The 17,188-nt window shown below is 33.9% G+C and overlaps 1 protein-coding gene across 3 annotated transcripts in view; it reads right to left on the reverse strand.

Annotated features, from left to right (window-relative positions):
* Positions 1-3,058: 3,058 nt before the first annotated feature.
* The window catches only part of LOC145662765 (proton-coupled amino acid transporter-like protein pathetic), a 1,517,009-nt gene continuing 1,502,879 nt past the window's right edge, over positions 3,059-17,188 (reverse strand). For all 3 annotated transcript variants that reach the window (XM_081728636.1, XM_081728638.1, XM_081728637.1), the window contains one exon: positions 3,059-9,686. In XM_081728636.1, the coding sequence (XP_081584762.1) occupies positions 9,412-9,686 (275 nt within the window). In that variant the 3' untranslated portion in view covers positions 3,059-9,411. The remainder of the gene's footprint in view (positions 9,687-17,188) is intronic.

A 17,188-nucleotide genomic window follows, 5' to 3' on the forward strand; every position in this document is an offset into this window, starting at 1 on the left:
TCTATCCTTTCCTGCACATTCTGCTTCTTTTTTGAACTCTTTAGGCCAATAAGTGACTGCCTTACAGACATTTGAATAAGTCCATTACTTGGCGGCCCGGTCACTAGCTGCCATATTGGCCACCATGTTGAATTTAAAGCCACTTTTTTCTTATATTAATTTCTGAAATCTGTTTTTCTGTGATGTCAACTATCAGCAAAAATTGGTTTTCTGTAGTCCTGGAAGGGGTACGTTACATCCTTGTGCAATATGCTTCAGTAGCTTTTTATAGTTGGCCGTTAAAGACAACAGTGTTGCCAGCTAGTAAGTTTTCTAAGTGACATTACCGATAGTGCCATATTTGAATTCAGCGACCTAGAAAACATTTACTTTCATACCAAAATCACCTTTCTAAGTACCTTGGTTCACGAGATATATAGACATTTACATATGAGCGGTGGCCATTTTGGAAAATGGCTGCCCAGAGAGAATGAACAGGATACCAGATGTCTACCTAAAATTTTAATTATATTTGGTCACTGTATAACTCATTCCAGCAATCAAAGTCTCCAGACCTAAAAATCTTACGGGGGTATAGGCTGGGCCCAGGACTAATACTACCGGTAGGTATATTTTACTTTATCACAGCACAGCGCTTTATAACAGTGTTCATAAAAGATTTTAACTAAAATCAATCAAATATCGAGACTTGATTGATTAGCCTGAAAACATATAGGCTAACACTTCCACTATTGATATGGACCCACATAAATTTTGGAAAATCGGAGCCGTTGAATGGGTATAATACAAAAAGTGAGATCAGTGCAGTGTTGCCACACTTGGTACAATTGTACCAGATTCAGCCCTTTTTGTCATTCATCGGCCCGTTGGTACCACGCTGGCATTTTCAGCCCCATTTGTGAAAAAGTTGGTACAATTCTACCCAATTCAGCACCATTTAACAAATATTGTCACATTTTCAAAAGTTCACGTTACTCATACTGTGTTGGACTCTTAAGAAATGCTAGTGAACATTCATTCTGTGACGTTGCACCGCATAACGCTACAAACTTCATGTGGAAAATTCGTAATTCGAACTATACCGGGAAACAAATGACGCTAGATGGGCGCATCCGCGCCGCGCAGGAAGAAGACGAGAAAGAAGCAGTGTGGTGGAAATTTTAGCTTGAATTTTTTTTTTTTTTTTAAAGTACACACGTTGAATCAACTGTTCCATATTCTAAAGAAGATCAGCGGGTGCTGAAGTAAGTCTGTAATTTATGTGTCGTTGAGAAGATTATACATCAAAACAATAATAACATCAGTGCCGTACCGTGGAAAATCAGCGCCTGGGCGAGAATATACGACATATCAGCGCCTGGGCGCCCCCATACATATGACTGAGGTCGATAGACGAGCCGCAAAGCTCCACTATAGTTGGCGCGAAGCGTAATAGAGCGTAATAAAAGTAAACCCTATTTTTCTCTTGATTTTGAGCACTTTTTCTTACTTTTTCCTTCAATTTTATATATATATATATATATATATATATATATATATATCTTTTATTTTCTCCTTCCAAATTTTGCGCCCCCTTATTTCAGCGCCCGGGACGTCCCCCCCCAATGGCATGGTATAGCACGAAAAAATACATTGACGTAGCAATAGCGTCATTTCAAATTTGGCTTGGGGGGCGCAAGAACCCTTGATATAACTAAAATTTCGCGTTTTTCACTGACTTACTACTATTCTATTGATAAAATCTATATAAATGTTAAACTTAGGGGGGGCAAATGCTCCTACCTGTCCCTCCTAAATGACGCCCCTGTAGACGTAGTTGCCGGCTTACCGGGCTAAGTTGTTTACTAGCGACGCCATATTGACGAATATAAAAATACCCGAACATTTCTGCGTTAGAGGTCTACATCGACGCGTTGTAACAAACTTTATGTATAGGCCTAAAGTTAAATCAGGGATGATCATACGTGGGCAAAAATATTTTACTTTTTGACAAAAAATGAATTCAGCCCTTTTTGTTTCAATTTGGTACTATTTTTCAGCCCACTCCAGAGCTAGGACTGTGGCAACACTGGATCAGTGAGTCAGCACAGGCCACAAGCTAACAAGAGGTTGTGTTAGACCAACCTGGCACCGCGTAGCCGTAAGGAAATATTTTATGTGAGACCAATGTAGTCTCACGCGGCACTTAACCTAAGTAAATGTAAAACTGCATTTCTCTGGTTCCTAGCCAAATTTATCGATGAAATTATGAGGAGTTTTAGACGACTAATATAAAAAAAAATAATATTTGAAATACTTCTTAAATATTTTCATCAATTTTCAAATGATAGTTCTCATTGTTATCTTAATGTCAATTTTATTTTACACAAGTATATTTAAGTTGATTCGCGTAAATGAAATAAAATGAAATGTTTCTGTTTAACATCCCATGATTATGCCCTTTAGGCTAAGGTATGATTAAGAAAAGTAAGGATGATGGAAGAATTGGTCTAATGAGAATGTGGGAGGAAACAGCAGTACTAAGTGAAAACTCACAGACATAATGTTGTCTACCACAAACTTACTTTGTCGGAGATCAAACCAAGAACCTCATGCTTAAGAGGTGAGAATTACCTCTGAGCCAACCCAGTTCCCAAGTAAACGCTCGTAAATAAGGATATATTAAATTGGTAAGATCGTTAAAATTGTTAATTAGTTATACATTAAAACAATTACAATTTTCTATCTGGTTTTTCATAATTTAAATGAAAGAAAATTTCTACTTTTTTCACAAGTATTGTCAACACCAACAATAGAACGGATTTAAAGAGTAATGGACCTAATACGAACACACATTTATTTGTCGGTCGTTATTAAAAACATAGTTTAAAATACATACATAAGGTTTTATTAAAAATGTGAAGGTGTTCTCCAATATAATTTTCTTAACTTGTGTACTCTTCACACAAAAGAAACTACATTGTCAATTATTAATATCTTAGCAGATGAACTATGGAGGATAACAATATATAACAGATACTGGATTATTGTGGGAGAATGAAAAATAAGAGAAACACAGTACTATGAATACAGTTTATTAAGTAACAATTTTTATACTACAAAGTTACGAATGAAAAGCACCATTACTTAAAGGTAAGACAAAACTACGAAACTTGAAATTAAAAATAAGCAGCATACAATCACGACTATAAACGAACTTTTGCCTTCATTTCAGGTTATGAATTATCTTTGCAATATTACCAAAATATATTATATAAAGCATTGCTATAAGAGTTATTTAAAACTTTTTCTATATTGTTATGTCGTTGTGTTTGTAGAGTCTGTATTAGGGACGTATTAGATTGGGAAATATTACTAGGATTACTACTAGTCCTAATTTTGTTGGGAATTTCGATTTCGGATAAATTATCCTGCATTCAGACAAAGTTCTATCGGAATTCTTAAATGTCCTGACTTTCATATTCATTGATGAATTCGTGACTATTACTGTATTAGACTTCCAAACTTCGCTATGTATAAGTGTCGGAAGTCTTATAGAACGGCGATCTCCATTCGTCAGTCTGTCTGTTCACAGATATCAGAGCAAAAACGGGGATATATCGAGAAACGGCTTTTTGCAATCGATTCAGCATCCAAAGAATAGGTTATATTTTATCTGTTAACCTCTTATTCAAAACAGACGGAGATGAAATTAACGACTCCCGGTTTCTTCCTAGCGTTTCTTTCCGTAAAACGAAAAAAGCGAGAGATAGTGATAAGTGATATTTTGCAATCCGTTCACAGACAAGAAAAAGCATATCATTACCTGTAACAATCTAACGAAACCGGAAGTAATTGAAATTTACTACTATCTCCGGTTTCAATACTAATTCCCAAGAATGGTAAGAATGGTAAGAAATATCGAGTTTTCCATTCAGCGTTCCAAGAATATGTCCCATCAGCTCCTTTAACACTCTTTTCAAACCAGAAGAGATAGAAATCAACCATTATAAAACGATAATCATGCCTGTTGTTCTGTATGGTTGCAACACATGGTAGCTGACTCTGAGAGAAGAACGCAGACTGAAAGTATTTGAGAACAATATCCTGAGACCCAAGAAGAACTGGAATGGGAAATGGCGGAAACTTCATAACGAGGAACTACATAATTTATACGGTTTACCAATTATTGTTAGGGTCATTAAACCTAGGAGGCTTAGGTGGGCAGGTCATGTAGCCAGAATGGAAGAAAGTAGGAACGCGTTCAAAGTCTTAACTGGAAGACCAATCGGAAAACGGCCATTGGGAAGAGCTAGGCGCATATGGGAGGACAATATTAAGATGGATCTCACAGAAATAGGAATACAAAATAGAAACTGGATCCAGTTGGCTACGTATAGAAGTCAGTGGAGAGCTTTGTGAAGGCGGCATTGAGCCTCCGGGTTCCATAGGCCATAGAGTTAGTTAGTTCTTGATATGGATTTAGGGCCAAGAATATGATTCACCTCTGATTTAATTCTTCCTATTTCAACCGGAAGTGATAAATATCAATTACCACTTATGGAATTAATAACCTGCAAAGAGCAAAAAAGTAAGAGATAGCGAGTAATGGCTTTTTGATATTGATTCAGTGTTCGAGAAACAAGTTCTATATATAAGCTTGTTCCATTATTGCAACCAGTAGTAGATGTTCTACTTCAAGTCTGAGTACTGAATTTCTATAGCTGGGAAGTCTACTGTAGATTCATTACATGAAACGAAATTCACTTATTATTATTATTATTATTATTATTATTATTATTATTATTATTATTATTATTATTATTATTATTATTATTATTATTATTATTATTATTATTATTAAGTTTCCGCATGCTTATACAGAGTCTTCAAAATAAGATCAAATCTCAAAACAACAATAGGCAAGTACGTAACATTTTTAGAGCTGTAACATTTTTCCCACTTTTAGAGCTGTAGAGGTTCTTACCCGTATGCCGATGGTGGTTAAAGTTGGATTTAAACGACACTTGAAGTGCCATTATTTATCTCAGCGATCCCGAAAACCATGAAGTTGAAACTAATATAGATCGTTTTCGACGTTTTGTCCATATTCCACCCCTAGGGGCGAAAGGGGGTAATTTATTCCACAGTATTTTTTCTAGTTCGTAATACACACACACCAAATTTAGTTGAAATTGCTCTAGGAGTTCCAGAGTTATGCTGGAACATATATATGTGCATACATAGACAAGCGATTGCCTCGACGCATCAATGTAGGCAATGAATTGCGTCCTTCCGTCTGGACCTGTCGATTACACTTGGTCTGAACTAGAAATTTTACACAAAATTCGAACGTCTCATATTGGCTATTTAGGGGAGCACTTCCGCCTCTTTTTCTTATATTATAGATCAAACATCTAAAAATTCAGAGATGTTTAATTACTTTAGATGAAAAATTCAAACACCCAGTTTCATGTCACTAACCTTGGAGGAGTCTGAGATACGGAAATCTCAGTTTAATAATTGCAACCCCATCTCTGTTTCTTAGGAATCTTTTTTATTCTCCTCTAGGATAATATCTTTTAAAAAAATATGAAACATGTACTTATTTTTTTTAAAATTGGGCATTCAAACACCAAATTTCATGTCCGTAACTTTAAGAGGTTCAGATACACAGATATCTTATTATAATAGTTTTAACGTCCACAACTATTTCCTCTTACATCGTTTTTTCTTCTAGCACAAATATCAGAAAACACTAATACATATATTTAATTATTTTATACAAATAGTCCAAATATCATATACTGTATCATGTATTTAAAGTTAAGGGATTCTGAAATATGGCCATCTTAATAAAAATAGACATTATAATAATTGTAATCTCATCCCTTTTCCTTCTCACTCCATTTTCTTCCTTCCAGGTCAAATATAACGAAATGCCAACCTACCTCTCTTATTTCAAATGAGAAGTTCAAATTAAAAAAAAAAAACTGTCTCTAATTCTGAGAGATTCCGAGTTATGGACTCTTAATATAATAATAATTGTATAATAATAATAATAATAATAATAATAATAATAATAATAATAATAATAATAATAATAATAATAATAATAATAATAATAATAATAATAATGCCCGCTCCTTTTCTGTTTCTACCTTCTCTTCTTTCTTTCTTGAACAAATATGAAAAGAACGTAGTATTTAATTGTTTTAAATGAGAAGTCAAGATATCGAATTTCATTCCTCTAATCGTAATAGGTTTCGAAATTGTAATCTCTGCCCCTTTTCCCTTCTTATCCTTTTTCTTCCTTTGTAGGTCAATTCTGACTTAAATTGACGCACTTTTCCGCTGTCAATGACATAAATATGATTCGCTCTTCACGAAAGTCTTAGTGTGAAAACACAGTGCAGTTTACCTTGCCGTTCACCCTTTCATTCATCTTGCATAATTGCTCAGTAATTCCACATGTACATGTTCCCATACATGTGGTATACGTCATTCGAAGTATATAGTATAACACAATCAAGCATCTCGCCAGCTATTTCACTTTCCCTCCTCGACTTTTACTACCCGAAGCTGTGATTGCCTTATTTAATATCTTCTCCACTAATAGCCCTATTTGCTACAACAATTTTTTAAAAAAGTTCCTTTCCACTATCGATTTGTATAATCGGAAAATGGATGAGATTGCTAATCCAGTGCAGTGCTTATCGAACCAATTACTATGGGACGTGAGACATAAAGAACACTACAATAGATAAATCCTGGAGAAAGGAAACGAAAATACTGGAGGTTTTAAGCTAATAACTTATTTACTTGTTGCAGTACTTAAATCCTAGCTATAGTTTTTACAGACACCGTTAAAATTTCAGAATAAACCAGATATCTGGTATAAAATAGTTAAACATACATGTTGCTTAGAGATAGATAAATAAATATAGATCACAAAAGTATGTATACATTCTGCAAAATAATGTATATGTTGATATTGCGTTTATATTACTAATGGAGTCTCTCACAACTCATACTCTTCTCTCTGTAAAAAAAGTAAGATAGTAAGATATATAAAGAGTATAGTATAAAATGGTAAGATTTTCAGAGTTCTGCCTCGGTTTGGGGATGGAAATGTTTAGGATTTACTTCCATAAAATATGTCATTGAAGCTAAATGATATAAACAGTGGTTCGTGTTAGGTTTTCATTATTTCAAAATCTGCATAAAAATATATTGAAACTAGAAGCTGATTTCAATATGGCCACCATATGACGAAGTTAAACGATACCTTTCCATTATATTCTCCGGCAAATTTTTGCAACACCAAAGCCAATTGTGTGGCGATATGATTGAAAATCTACTTGGCAGAGTGAAAAGAAGTGCGTCCAATTGAAGCGATCTTTGCAAGATGAATGTCAAGATGATATTCCCCACGTTTTTCTTTTTATCTTTATATTACATAATATTCGGAAAAAGAATTGTTTGCACATTTCTATTCCTGTCCCTTAACTCAATTACATAGGTAGCTGTATGAGAAGTTCCTACATTTTGTTTTGGAGAGATGGCAACCCTTCACTCGTATTAAATGTAAACACTTCACTAGATTTCAAAGATCAGAAGTCGCAAATCACTGTAATTCTATGTCTGTAATATGCCTGATGTTCTCATTAAGTTCTCAATATTCAAGTGTATTACTAAGAAATACATTTTCAATGTACAACACAATTGTTACATTCAGGTACAAGAAAGGCCAACAAAGTTAGGTATACATTCAAAGTGCATTTTCTTCAAAAAATTTAGTTTATTATTACTTCATTATTAGTTCACCCCATATGTAATTAGAACATAAGAAAAAATAAAAGTTGTTAAGCTTAGACTAAAAATTTTTAATATGTAACAATCAGGTGTTGTTATAATTAAGAAACAATTATCTGGCCTAAAAAGAAATATAATATTAGTTTTATGACAGAAATAAATTCTCCAAAAATGAGAAAATCGCCTAGTTCCAACTATTCCAGAAGTCGTTTTAACTTGTTTTCAAATACAGCACATTGCTAACAGCAGCAGAAAATTATGATTGAGGTTTTCGATTGTAATAATTCCATCTTGCATTAATTCTTCACGAACTTCTATGTAATTATAATTACTATTTTTTACTGTATAGAGTACGGACTAAAAAACATACTGTAATATTAACAGAAAAGGAATTGTCGACGACAAAATGATGAAAAAGTTTGAGAAATATATTTTTAATTTCTATGTGATCCAAAATACTATATTTATCTTGTGATCTTTTCCGTAATTACAAATTTTGATTTGAAATACGAATAGAAATAGTTTTCAAAACTTTCTGAATTTTATAATTAAACTTACACTTAGTTTCTCTTTTCTGCTTTTGCAACAAGAATATTTTCAGCCATTTCATTTTTCTTTCTTTTATTTGTTTCTTAAAGTCTTTCAAGCAATATTATATAAATATAAATAATGTAACAAATGCTCTAGACGATAATAAGGTCAAAATTATCATAATCTTAACCATTATAGTTTGGAGATAAGATAAAATTTATAGATGAATATAATTTAAAGAAATCAAATTTTTCGTACTATGAAACTATTTTAGTCAATGGAATAAAGTACCATACCTAATACTTCAAGCTATAAGTTTCAAATTGCAGTAAATATTATCCACTCTCACCTTTATAAATAAAATTTTGTTTTAGTGTTAATTTGTAAATTATCTCTACATAAAGCTTCCCAAATAAACAACAATTTATAAATTCATTTAAATTTTTTCTGTATTTTGTGTTTCAAACAGTTTATACCAGAAACGAATTATATTCTGAAGAATTGCTATTATTATATATATTCGGAAGGATTTCATTAGTTTCAGAGTAGAAATAATATTCCTTCTTGGGAAATTTGTTTCTTTAATACAAAAATGTTAAATTCTTTATTATATAATGCTCTAGAAGCGTTAGTTACAGAACTCTTCTTGTGCAGTTACCAGCAGAAAGGCGTATACACAATATACATATTCTTTTACATGCAATAACTTTTAAAAGTACTAACAGTTCATAACAAAGTTTTCAGTATTCTAGAACAGTTAATATCTTAATGTCAAGGAGTCCTTGCTCCAGAATTTTTGTAAGCAAGTAATGTTGTGCACCGAAGTTTACGGATGAACGTACAATTTGCTATCGTCAACTCAAATACAACTATTATTCAAGTTAGAACTTAGAAAAATCATTGTCGCTTTCATTAGGGTTATTAATTTACCGTGAATGTAGTAGTGTTTTTCTGTATATATGACGAATAATAGCCATGGGTAATTATAATAAATATAGTAACTATAATTTGTAGTAAAATGGAATTGTTCTCTTCTCCGATAATGAAAGGTTCATCATGAACGCTTATCTCTATACAGATGAATTATTAAGGTATACAGTTAGGAAGCTTCTCAGTAACATCCTTATATAGTCTGATAATATCTTGTATGCTCGTGAAAGATCCAAATGCAAAAGCCATTATTCCGATAATGCACACAACTATATTTTTCCAAAGCAACCATTTATAACACCCTAAGCCAGTGTCCCACAAGGTAACTGTCTCAATTATTGCTGGACACATTATTCCGAGAATAGAAAAGCATACTGCTCCAACAAGAGAAGTAAATGGTCCTATTGATGGTACAGCAACTGCCAGAATTACTGAAATTAAAAAAAAAATCTTCTATTAATATCTTCTGATTGCTTAAGTAGTACATTGTCTTCACATTTTTATTTTTCAACTTTTATCAAATTCTTGATACCATGCAAGAACGTAAGTTTTTCAGCAAAATATGCTGTGAATTCTGTATTCAGTTTTAATCAGAGAGGATATACTAGTTTTATCTTGGAACACTACACTTCTATATTTGAACATGACCATAACAAAATACAATCAATTGGAATCATGGATTCTTTTGAATTTCAACTTCATACAAAATTTTGATCGGCATGTAAACAAACCGACTAGCTAGTAAATTTATTAGAATTATCGTGCTCCATTTATATTTGTATGATGCATGACAACTAACGTCCTGAGAAATTACGATTCCTCAAAGAATATTGGATTTTTCGGTTATATATTGAAAGGCTATGATGATTAAGTTTTATTTTGCCGTTTCCGGTAATAATAAAATAAGTATTTATTGGCTATGTAAGGCCAATACGTAGCTTAATTTAACTGGGATTTCTTCATTTAAAACTATATGAATAAATAAAAGAAATGTAAATGAGAAGTACTTAGGCTTATATATTTCATGTGAGATCCAAGGCGCTGCAGAGGAGTTTGAGTTTTTTTTACGTCCGACGATTATGCCGGCTAGGCTAAAGGAGACGGTGATGATGAGAAATTAATGAAATGGTGGAATGAAGAAAGTGGGAGGAAACGGGAGAACCCAAAGGAAACCCACGCACGCGGTGTTTGTCCACCACAAAGTTCACATGGCGGGAGCACATCTATTTTGAATAGCATTTACATCACAGGATAGGCACAGGAACAAGTAGTATTGTTCTTTTTTCTCTCAATATCTTAATTCGCCACATATATCATCATTATTTAATTCCTCAATCATTTTCATATTTTTCTTAATTTAATTTAACAGTAGTGTTTATTTTCCTAGCAAAAGAACTAAAGCAGGTTACAAAATAAACATTCTAAACAACAGAAAAGAAGTAGTGATTACCTAGTCATTTGGTCCCACATACTTAATCATTTTAAATCAATGATTTTATTTTAAACAATGAACAAAAAACAACGAAATTATGAATTTTCACTTTTGGAAGATTTCGTTCGAACCGTAATTACCGTATATTCCTAGTTCATCATCTTCCTAAGGAATCAGACTTTCGAACTGCACTACAAAGTTTCTCGCTGATTCAAAATTCATAGATTTCCCGGAATTTTTATGAAAAGATTTTTTTTCTGGGGTCCTAGCCTTGAAGGCTATTATTTTCTGATTTTGCTATATCACAACAGTCTGTTGAGAATGACGAGTGCTATGCGATTATAGAGACAATAATAGATCGAAACGGCAGCAAACATATTTTTTATATATGATAAGTGTAACTTATGTTTTGTGGCTGTGATATTATTGGTTAAAATAATTTGTAATAATAATGTGAGGGAAAGAGGCTTTGCGCGTTCATGGTATAAAAAAATATACCACAAACGAAAAAGATCCATTGCGATAGTGTTACATTTTATCGAACAATTATTGGAATTAACTGTCCAATTTTTCATTGCAAAAGCAACATCAAACAGCATTAAGGCTAAATATTGCATTGTCCTATCTGCTTAGTCTTTTGTTGTAAACTGTAAATGTAGTAATGCACATCGGAGATTAAAATTCATTTTCTGTAAGAGAAAAACGCAATGAAACCAAGAAAAGCATATTCAGCGAGGGCAGTTCCGTGCCTTGTGCTCGCTGGTAACAAGTTCTGCCAATTTCGCACAAGAAAGGAAAACATAAGTTAGAGATAAGTTAACATATTACGTTTTCTGCTTCTTCATTGATATTGTTGGCGGATACTTAAAAACAAACCTGTTCATATGCACTATTATTAGGTTGAAATTAATTAAGACTACTATGCATAAGTGTAATTAAATAAAGCACGTTAGCAATTAGTAGAAAAAGGGAAACAATATCGTAGGGCCTGATCCAAGATGGCGAAACTGTTATATCCTGACCTGAAGGCATAGCACAATGTATGTTTAGAGTTTGTAACTTACTTATGTAGATAACTTGAACCGGATGAAAATCACCGTGAAAGTAATAACTACATGTAGGTTAGATCACTTCATACATATTAAAATCAAGTGATTGGTTTATTATTATTATTTTCAACTTATAACTTTTAAAATTGCTTTGTCATCAGTTTCAAAATTCGAGTTTCCATCATTTCTATGTACAATGCTAATAAAAATTTATTATTAGATTTAACTATAAGAAAAGAAATCTATGGATGTTTTTAAAATTCTAAAATGAAGTGTGAGGTCAATTTACGTAAATGATATTTTAACGATGATAAAATATAATGATAATAATAATATTTAAAATGAATGGCAAAAGATGGCAAAAGTGAGCAAGGAGTTCATTATTCATGAACTTGCATGGAGTGTAGACGCATAGAGTATTTCGTGAGTACTAAGAACAAATTGCAGTTAAAATTGTCAAATAAGGAGTACCTTTAGATGATAGTAGAATCTTTTGACACTTTGAAAATAGTGCAACACATTTTCTTTCCACTTGTAGGTCTTACACCGTTAAAAAACTTCAGATAGATCGTTGCTAAAATAGGAATCATAAACTTTGTTTGATGACTTGACCTGGTGGATAGCTGAGTAATAGGTTAAGTACAATTTTAAGTTAATATATAGCATTGTTATGAAATTAGTTACACATACTGTGGTACTTTTATCATAACTTACAATATTAGAAAATTCAAGTGCACTGCACTATGCTACAATTACTCTTAAAATATACACATACTTCAAGTGCATTTCCCACCATGATGTTATTTTAAACGTTTAACTATAAGCAGGTTGGTGGTGTGATATTATTGTTTTAAATGTGCATATCCCCACATATTATTATTATTATTATTATTATTATTATTATTATTATTATTATTATTATTATTATTATTATTATTATTATTATTATTATATAAAAGACAGTTATTACGAAGAAGTGGAACGGATATTTGACCAACTCCTGCGACCATATGGAAATTCTATTAGGAGATTTCAATGCGAAGTTAGGACGATAGGATATTTTCAAATCGATTATAGGGAATGAAAGTCTGCATAAGGAAAGTAATGGCATCGGTGGTAGAATCATGATCTTTGCGACATCCAAAAATCTTATCGTAAAGAGTACAAAATTCTCTTATCGCGACGTTCATAAAAATACTTGCACCTCACCAGACGGGAAAACACATAATCAACTTGGTCACGTTTTATTAGATAGAAGACAATCTAGCATAATTGATGTTTGTTGTTCAGAAGGACGGATTGTGAGACTGATCACTCCCTGGTAGCAGCGACAATAAGAGAGAGATAATCGTTGAATAAAGGAAATTTTAAATGTCTGAAAACGGAGAGATTTAATTTAAAGAAATTAGAAAAGAGGAGAGGAATACCAAACTGAAGTTTCAAATAGATTCTCGGTTTTAGAAGATTCGGAGTGCACTAGTGTTGAGGATACTTGGATTGAAATTAGAGATAGCATTAAAATTTCAGCAAAAGAAAAAAAGGACATGCGGAAATACGTAGGAACAAACCATGGTTCGACTAGGAATGCAATTAAACTGCAGAGAAGAGAAAACAGGCAAAATTATGTTGGCTAAAAATCCGAATGAAATAACTACACAAAATTTCGTAGGCATCTGGCGGGAAAACTCCAAAACTGTTAGAACAAAGAAACGCGATTTTTTGAAAGCTAAAATTTTGGAACTTGAATATAATAGTAAAAATAAAAATACTCGGGACATATATAAGGAGATCAACGAATTTAAGAAAGGCTATCAACCTCGTGCTTATATATTAAAGAAAGATGACGGAACATTTCTCACTGATACAGATTAGAGGTCTCCACGGCCTTGGGCCGGAATCGAGCCTACAAAGCATATATCACTTAGGCCCGGGCCAGGCTCGGTTCGTGAATTTTTAAATATAGAACCATATTTTTCGGACTTTACGATATTTATTGGACCGTTCTTTCTGGAGAAGTTTTGAAGCACAACTGAAATTAAACCTCTAATTGCTGTTAATAAAAATACAGTTTTGTGTTAATTATTAACTTTGTGTAATTTCGGCTTATTTCGGGTTCATTTGATTATCAGACGAGCTCGGGCCAGGCCGGCCCGGGCTACAAATATCGGCCCGTGCAGACCTCTAATAAAGATAGCATCTTAAATAGATAGAAAGATTGTTTTGACGATTTGCTTAACACGCAGCCAAACACTAATGTGCGTGGAGAAAGGGAAATACACAAGGCAGAACCGTATACTACCTTAATCAAAAAGTTCCCAGAATTACCACCGTGTGACGCTCTCAGTTACCTGATTTGACATTTTCTTTTTCTGTGGGTTGCCACATGTGCCACATGTATCCCATCCCCCACAATTTGAACATCCTAGTTGTCCATTTGTGTAAGTGACGCAGTGTTGAATACATGTTAGGGTGCATGTTTCAATTTCTGCAATGAAGTTAATTTTCCAACAACGAGTGTGTATTAAATTTCGCGTTAAAAAGGGATTCAATGGTGCAAAGATCTTGAAAATGTTGCAAAAGTGTTTCGACAATGAAGCTCTAAAGAAAAATCGGTTTACCAGTGGCGAGCAACCAATCGACCAAGACCGAAAAAAAAAAAAACATTTCGTTTTCAGTCGTGAAAGGTGATGCTCAGGGTTCTCATGAGTTACAATGGTGTGGTATGTACACGAGCAAAGGTGCATTGACACTTTCGATTTTCATATCCTGCAACGTTAGACAACCAACAACACTGTTAAGGTTGGTTGGTTGAGAACTACATAAGATGCTCTAGTTTGTTTAAAAGTGCTCTAGTTTGTTTAAAAAATACCAGTGTAGCAAACAGCAAAAATAGAAAAATATCCATGCCTCTGTGACGAATAAAACATCAGGTAGAAGACACCGTTTAGTATCTACAGAGCGATATCATGAGATAGTTTCAAAGAAAGCTCATTTAACCTTAGACATACCAAGGAAAAATCAATGTTGGTCAAACAGTCATTTTATTTCACAAGTTACAGTATTTTGTAAAATAATGTTTTACATTATACGTTTCAACGTTACCTTCACTTTTGTTAGTTATCAGTTTTAATATCTCTACTAAAGGGTCGTCCACCGCAGTGGAGGGAAACACAGAAGGGCCTCCTCGGTCATGAAACGAAACCCCTGCAGGATTGGAACCTGGAATGTGCGATCGCTGTTACAGTGTGGAAAACTGGAAAACCTGAAGAAAGAAATGGAACGCATGAAGATAGATATTTTGGGAATCAGCGAAGTTAGATGGCCTGATGGAGGAGACATGTGGAGCGGAGACTTCAGAATGATTTACTCAGTAGCTGTGAACGATACAACAGGAGTCGGTTTTGTCTTGAATAAGAACATAGGAGAGAAAGTAATAGGCAGTTGGAAATACAATGAAAGGATAATCATGTTGAAGATAGCAACCGAACCGAGAAATATGACGATAATCCCAATATATATGCCTACATCAAGCTACACAGATGAGGAAGTAGAAGAAATCTATGAGCAAAGAGAAGAAGTATTGATGAAAGTTGAAGACCAGAACAAGTTCATCATCATGGGTAACTGGAACGCAGTAGTCGGCGAAGGCAAAGAAGAGAATGTAACTGGGAATTTCGACCTAGGAGAAAGGAATGTGAGAAGTACATGATTAATTGAGTTCTGCAAAAGTCATAATCTGACTGTAACAAACACTCTCTTCGAACAACCACTAAGAAGAAGATACACAAGGACAAGACCAGTAGACAAAGAAAAAATATCAAATAGACTTTATACTGGTCCGACAAGCATTTAGAAATCAAGTGAAGAACAGTAAGAGTTACCCAGGGGCAGACGTTGACTCAGACCATAATTTAGTTTTGATGAAGAGCGAACTCCGACTAAAGACGAAACGAATGATAGCATCAAACAAAAGATGGGACACAATCAAGCTAAGAAGAGATGGAAACATGAAAAGGGAATTTGTAAATGCAACAGACAAAGAGACGTCTAGGGTAGCTTTAGCAGGTGATGATATCGACTCGAAATGGGAAGCCATGAAAGCATGGATTACAAAAGCTGGCGACACGCACATAGGAAGAGAAACGAGAACCAAATATAAACCCTGGATAAGAGCAGAAATATTGGAAATGATGAAGCAAAGAAGACAGTTCAAGATAACAAACAAAGAAGAGGAATACAGAAGATACAGAAATCACATCAACAGAGAAGTAAAGAAAGCCAGAGAAAACTGAATAAACAATTTATGCAAGGAAATTGAGAAAATGTAGTCAAAGGCAATACAGAAACAGCTTATGGAAAGGTTAGAAAACAGTTCGGTGAGAAAAAGAAACGCACAGATATTATCATAGACAAGGACGGAACAACGCTAATAGAAGAGGAGCAAATAACAAGATGGAAGGAATACATTGAAGAACTCTACAAAGGAGACAGAATGAAGAAGAGATAGAGAAGAAAGAAGACGTCGATGAAAATGAATTAGCACCATCAATTTTACAGTGCGAATTTGACAATGCTTTGGAGAAAATGCAACATGGTAAAGCCCCAGGAATAGACCAAATATCAACGGAAGTGATTAAGAATCTCGGAATAGAAACAAAGAAGAAACAATTTAATCTTATTAATGAAATGCACATATTGGGAAAAGTATCAAGAAACTTCGAGAAAAGCATATTTGTACTTATCCCGAAGAGGAAAGGCGCACGGAATTGCGAAGAACACAGAACGTTAAGTTTGCTTTCCCATGCATAAAAAATACTGTGCAAAATTATCGCACAACGAATAGAGGGGAAGATTGAAGAACGGTTATCGGAGGACCAGTTTGGATTCAGGAGGAAAAGAGGAACAAGGGAAGCAATACTGAGTCTACAGTTTATCATGGAACAGCACATCAGAATAAACAAACCAATTGTGATAGCATTTGTAGATATAGAGAAAGCTTTTGACAACGTAGATTGGAATATCATATTCAGAGCGTTGAAGAAGCTGAGAGTAGATTGCAGAGACAGAAGAATAATATAACAACTTTATATTAAACAGACAGCTGTTATAGGAACAGATCAGAAGGAAGCAAGAATAAGTCAAGCAGTGAGTCAAGGATGTGGACTTTCACCTCTCCTGTTCAACGCCGGCTATGAAAGAATTCTTGGATAAAAACGAGAAAGGCGTAAAAGTACACGGTCAGGTTTTCAGCACAATAAGGTTTGCTGATGACAGCATTGATAGCGGAGAACGATGAGGACATGCAGGAAGGACATTCAAACTTGAAGGACCTACTGGAAAAACAAGCAAAATGAAGATAAATAAGAAGGAAACGAAAGTGATAAAGTGCGCAAGAGCGGGACAGAGAGGGGCAAACGTATGGCTAGATGGAGAGAAAAACGAAGACTTTAAG

Source organism: Thermobia domestica, chromosome 10, assembly GCF_964235325.1.
Source record: "Thermobia domestica chromosome 10, izTheDome1.hap1.1, whole genome shotgun sequence".
Taxonomy (NCBI): Eukaryota; Metazoa; Arthropoda; class Insecta; order Zygentoma; family Lepismatidae; genus Thermobia; species Thermobia domestica.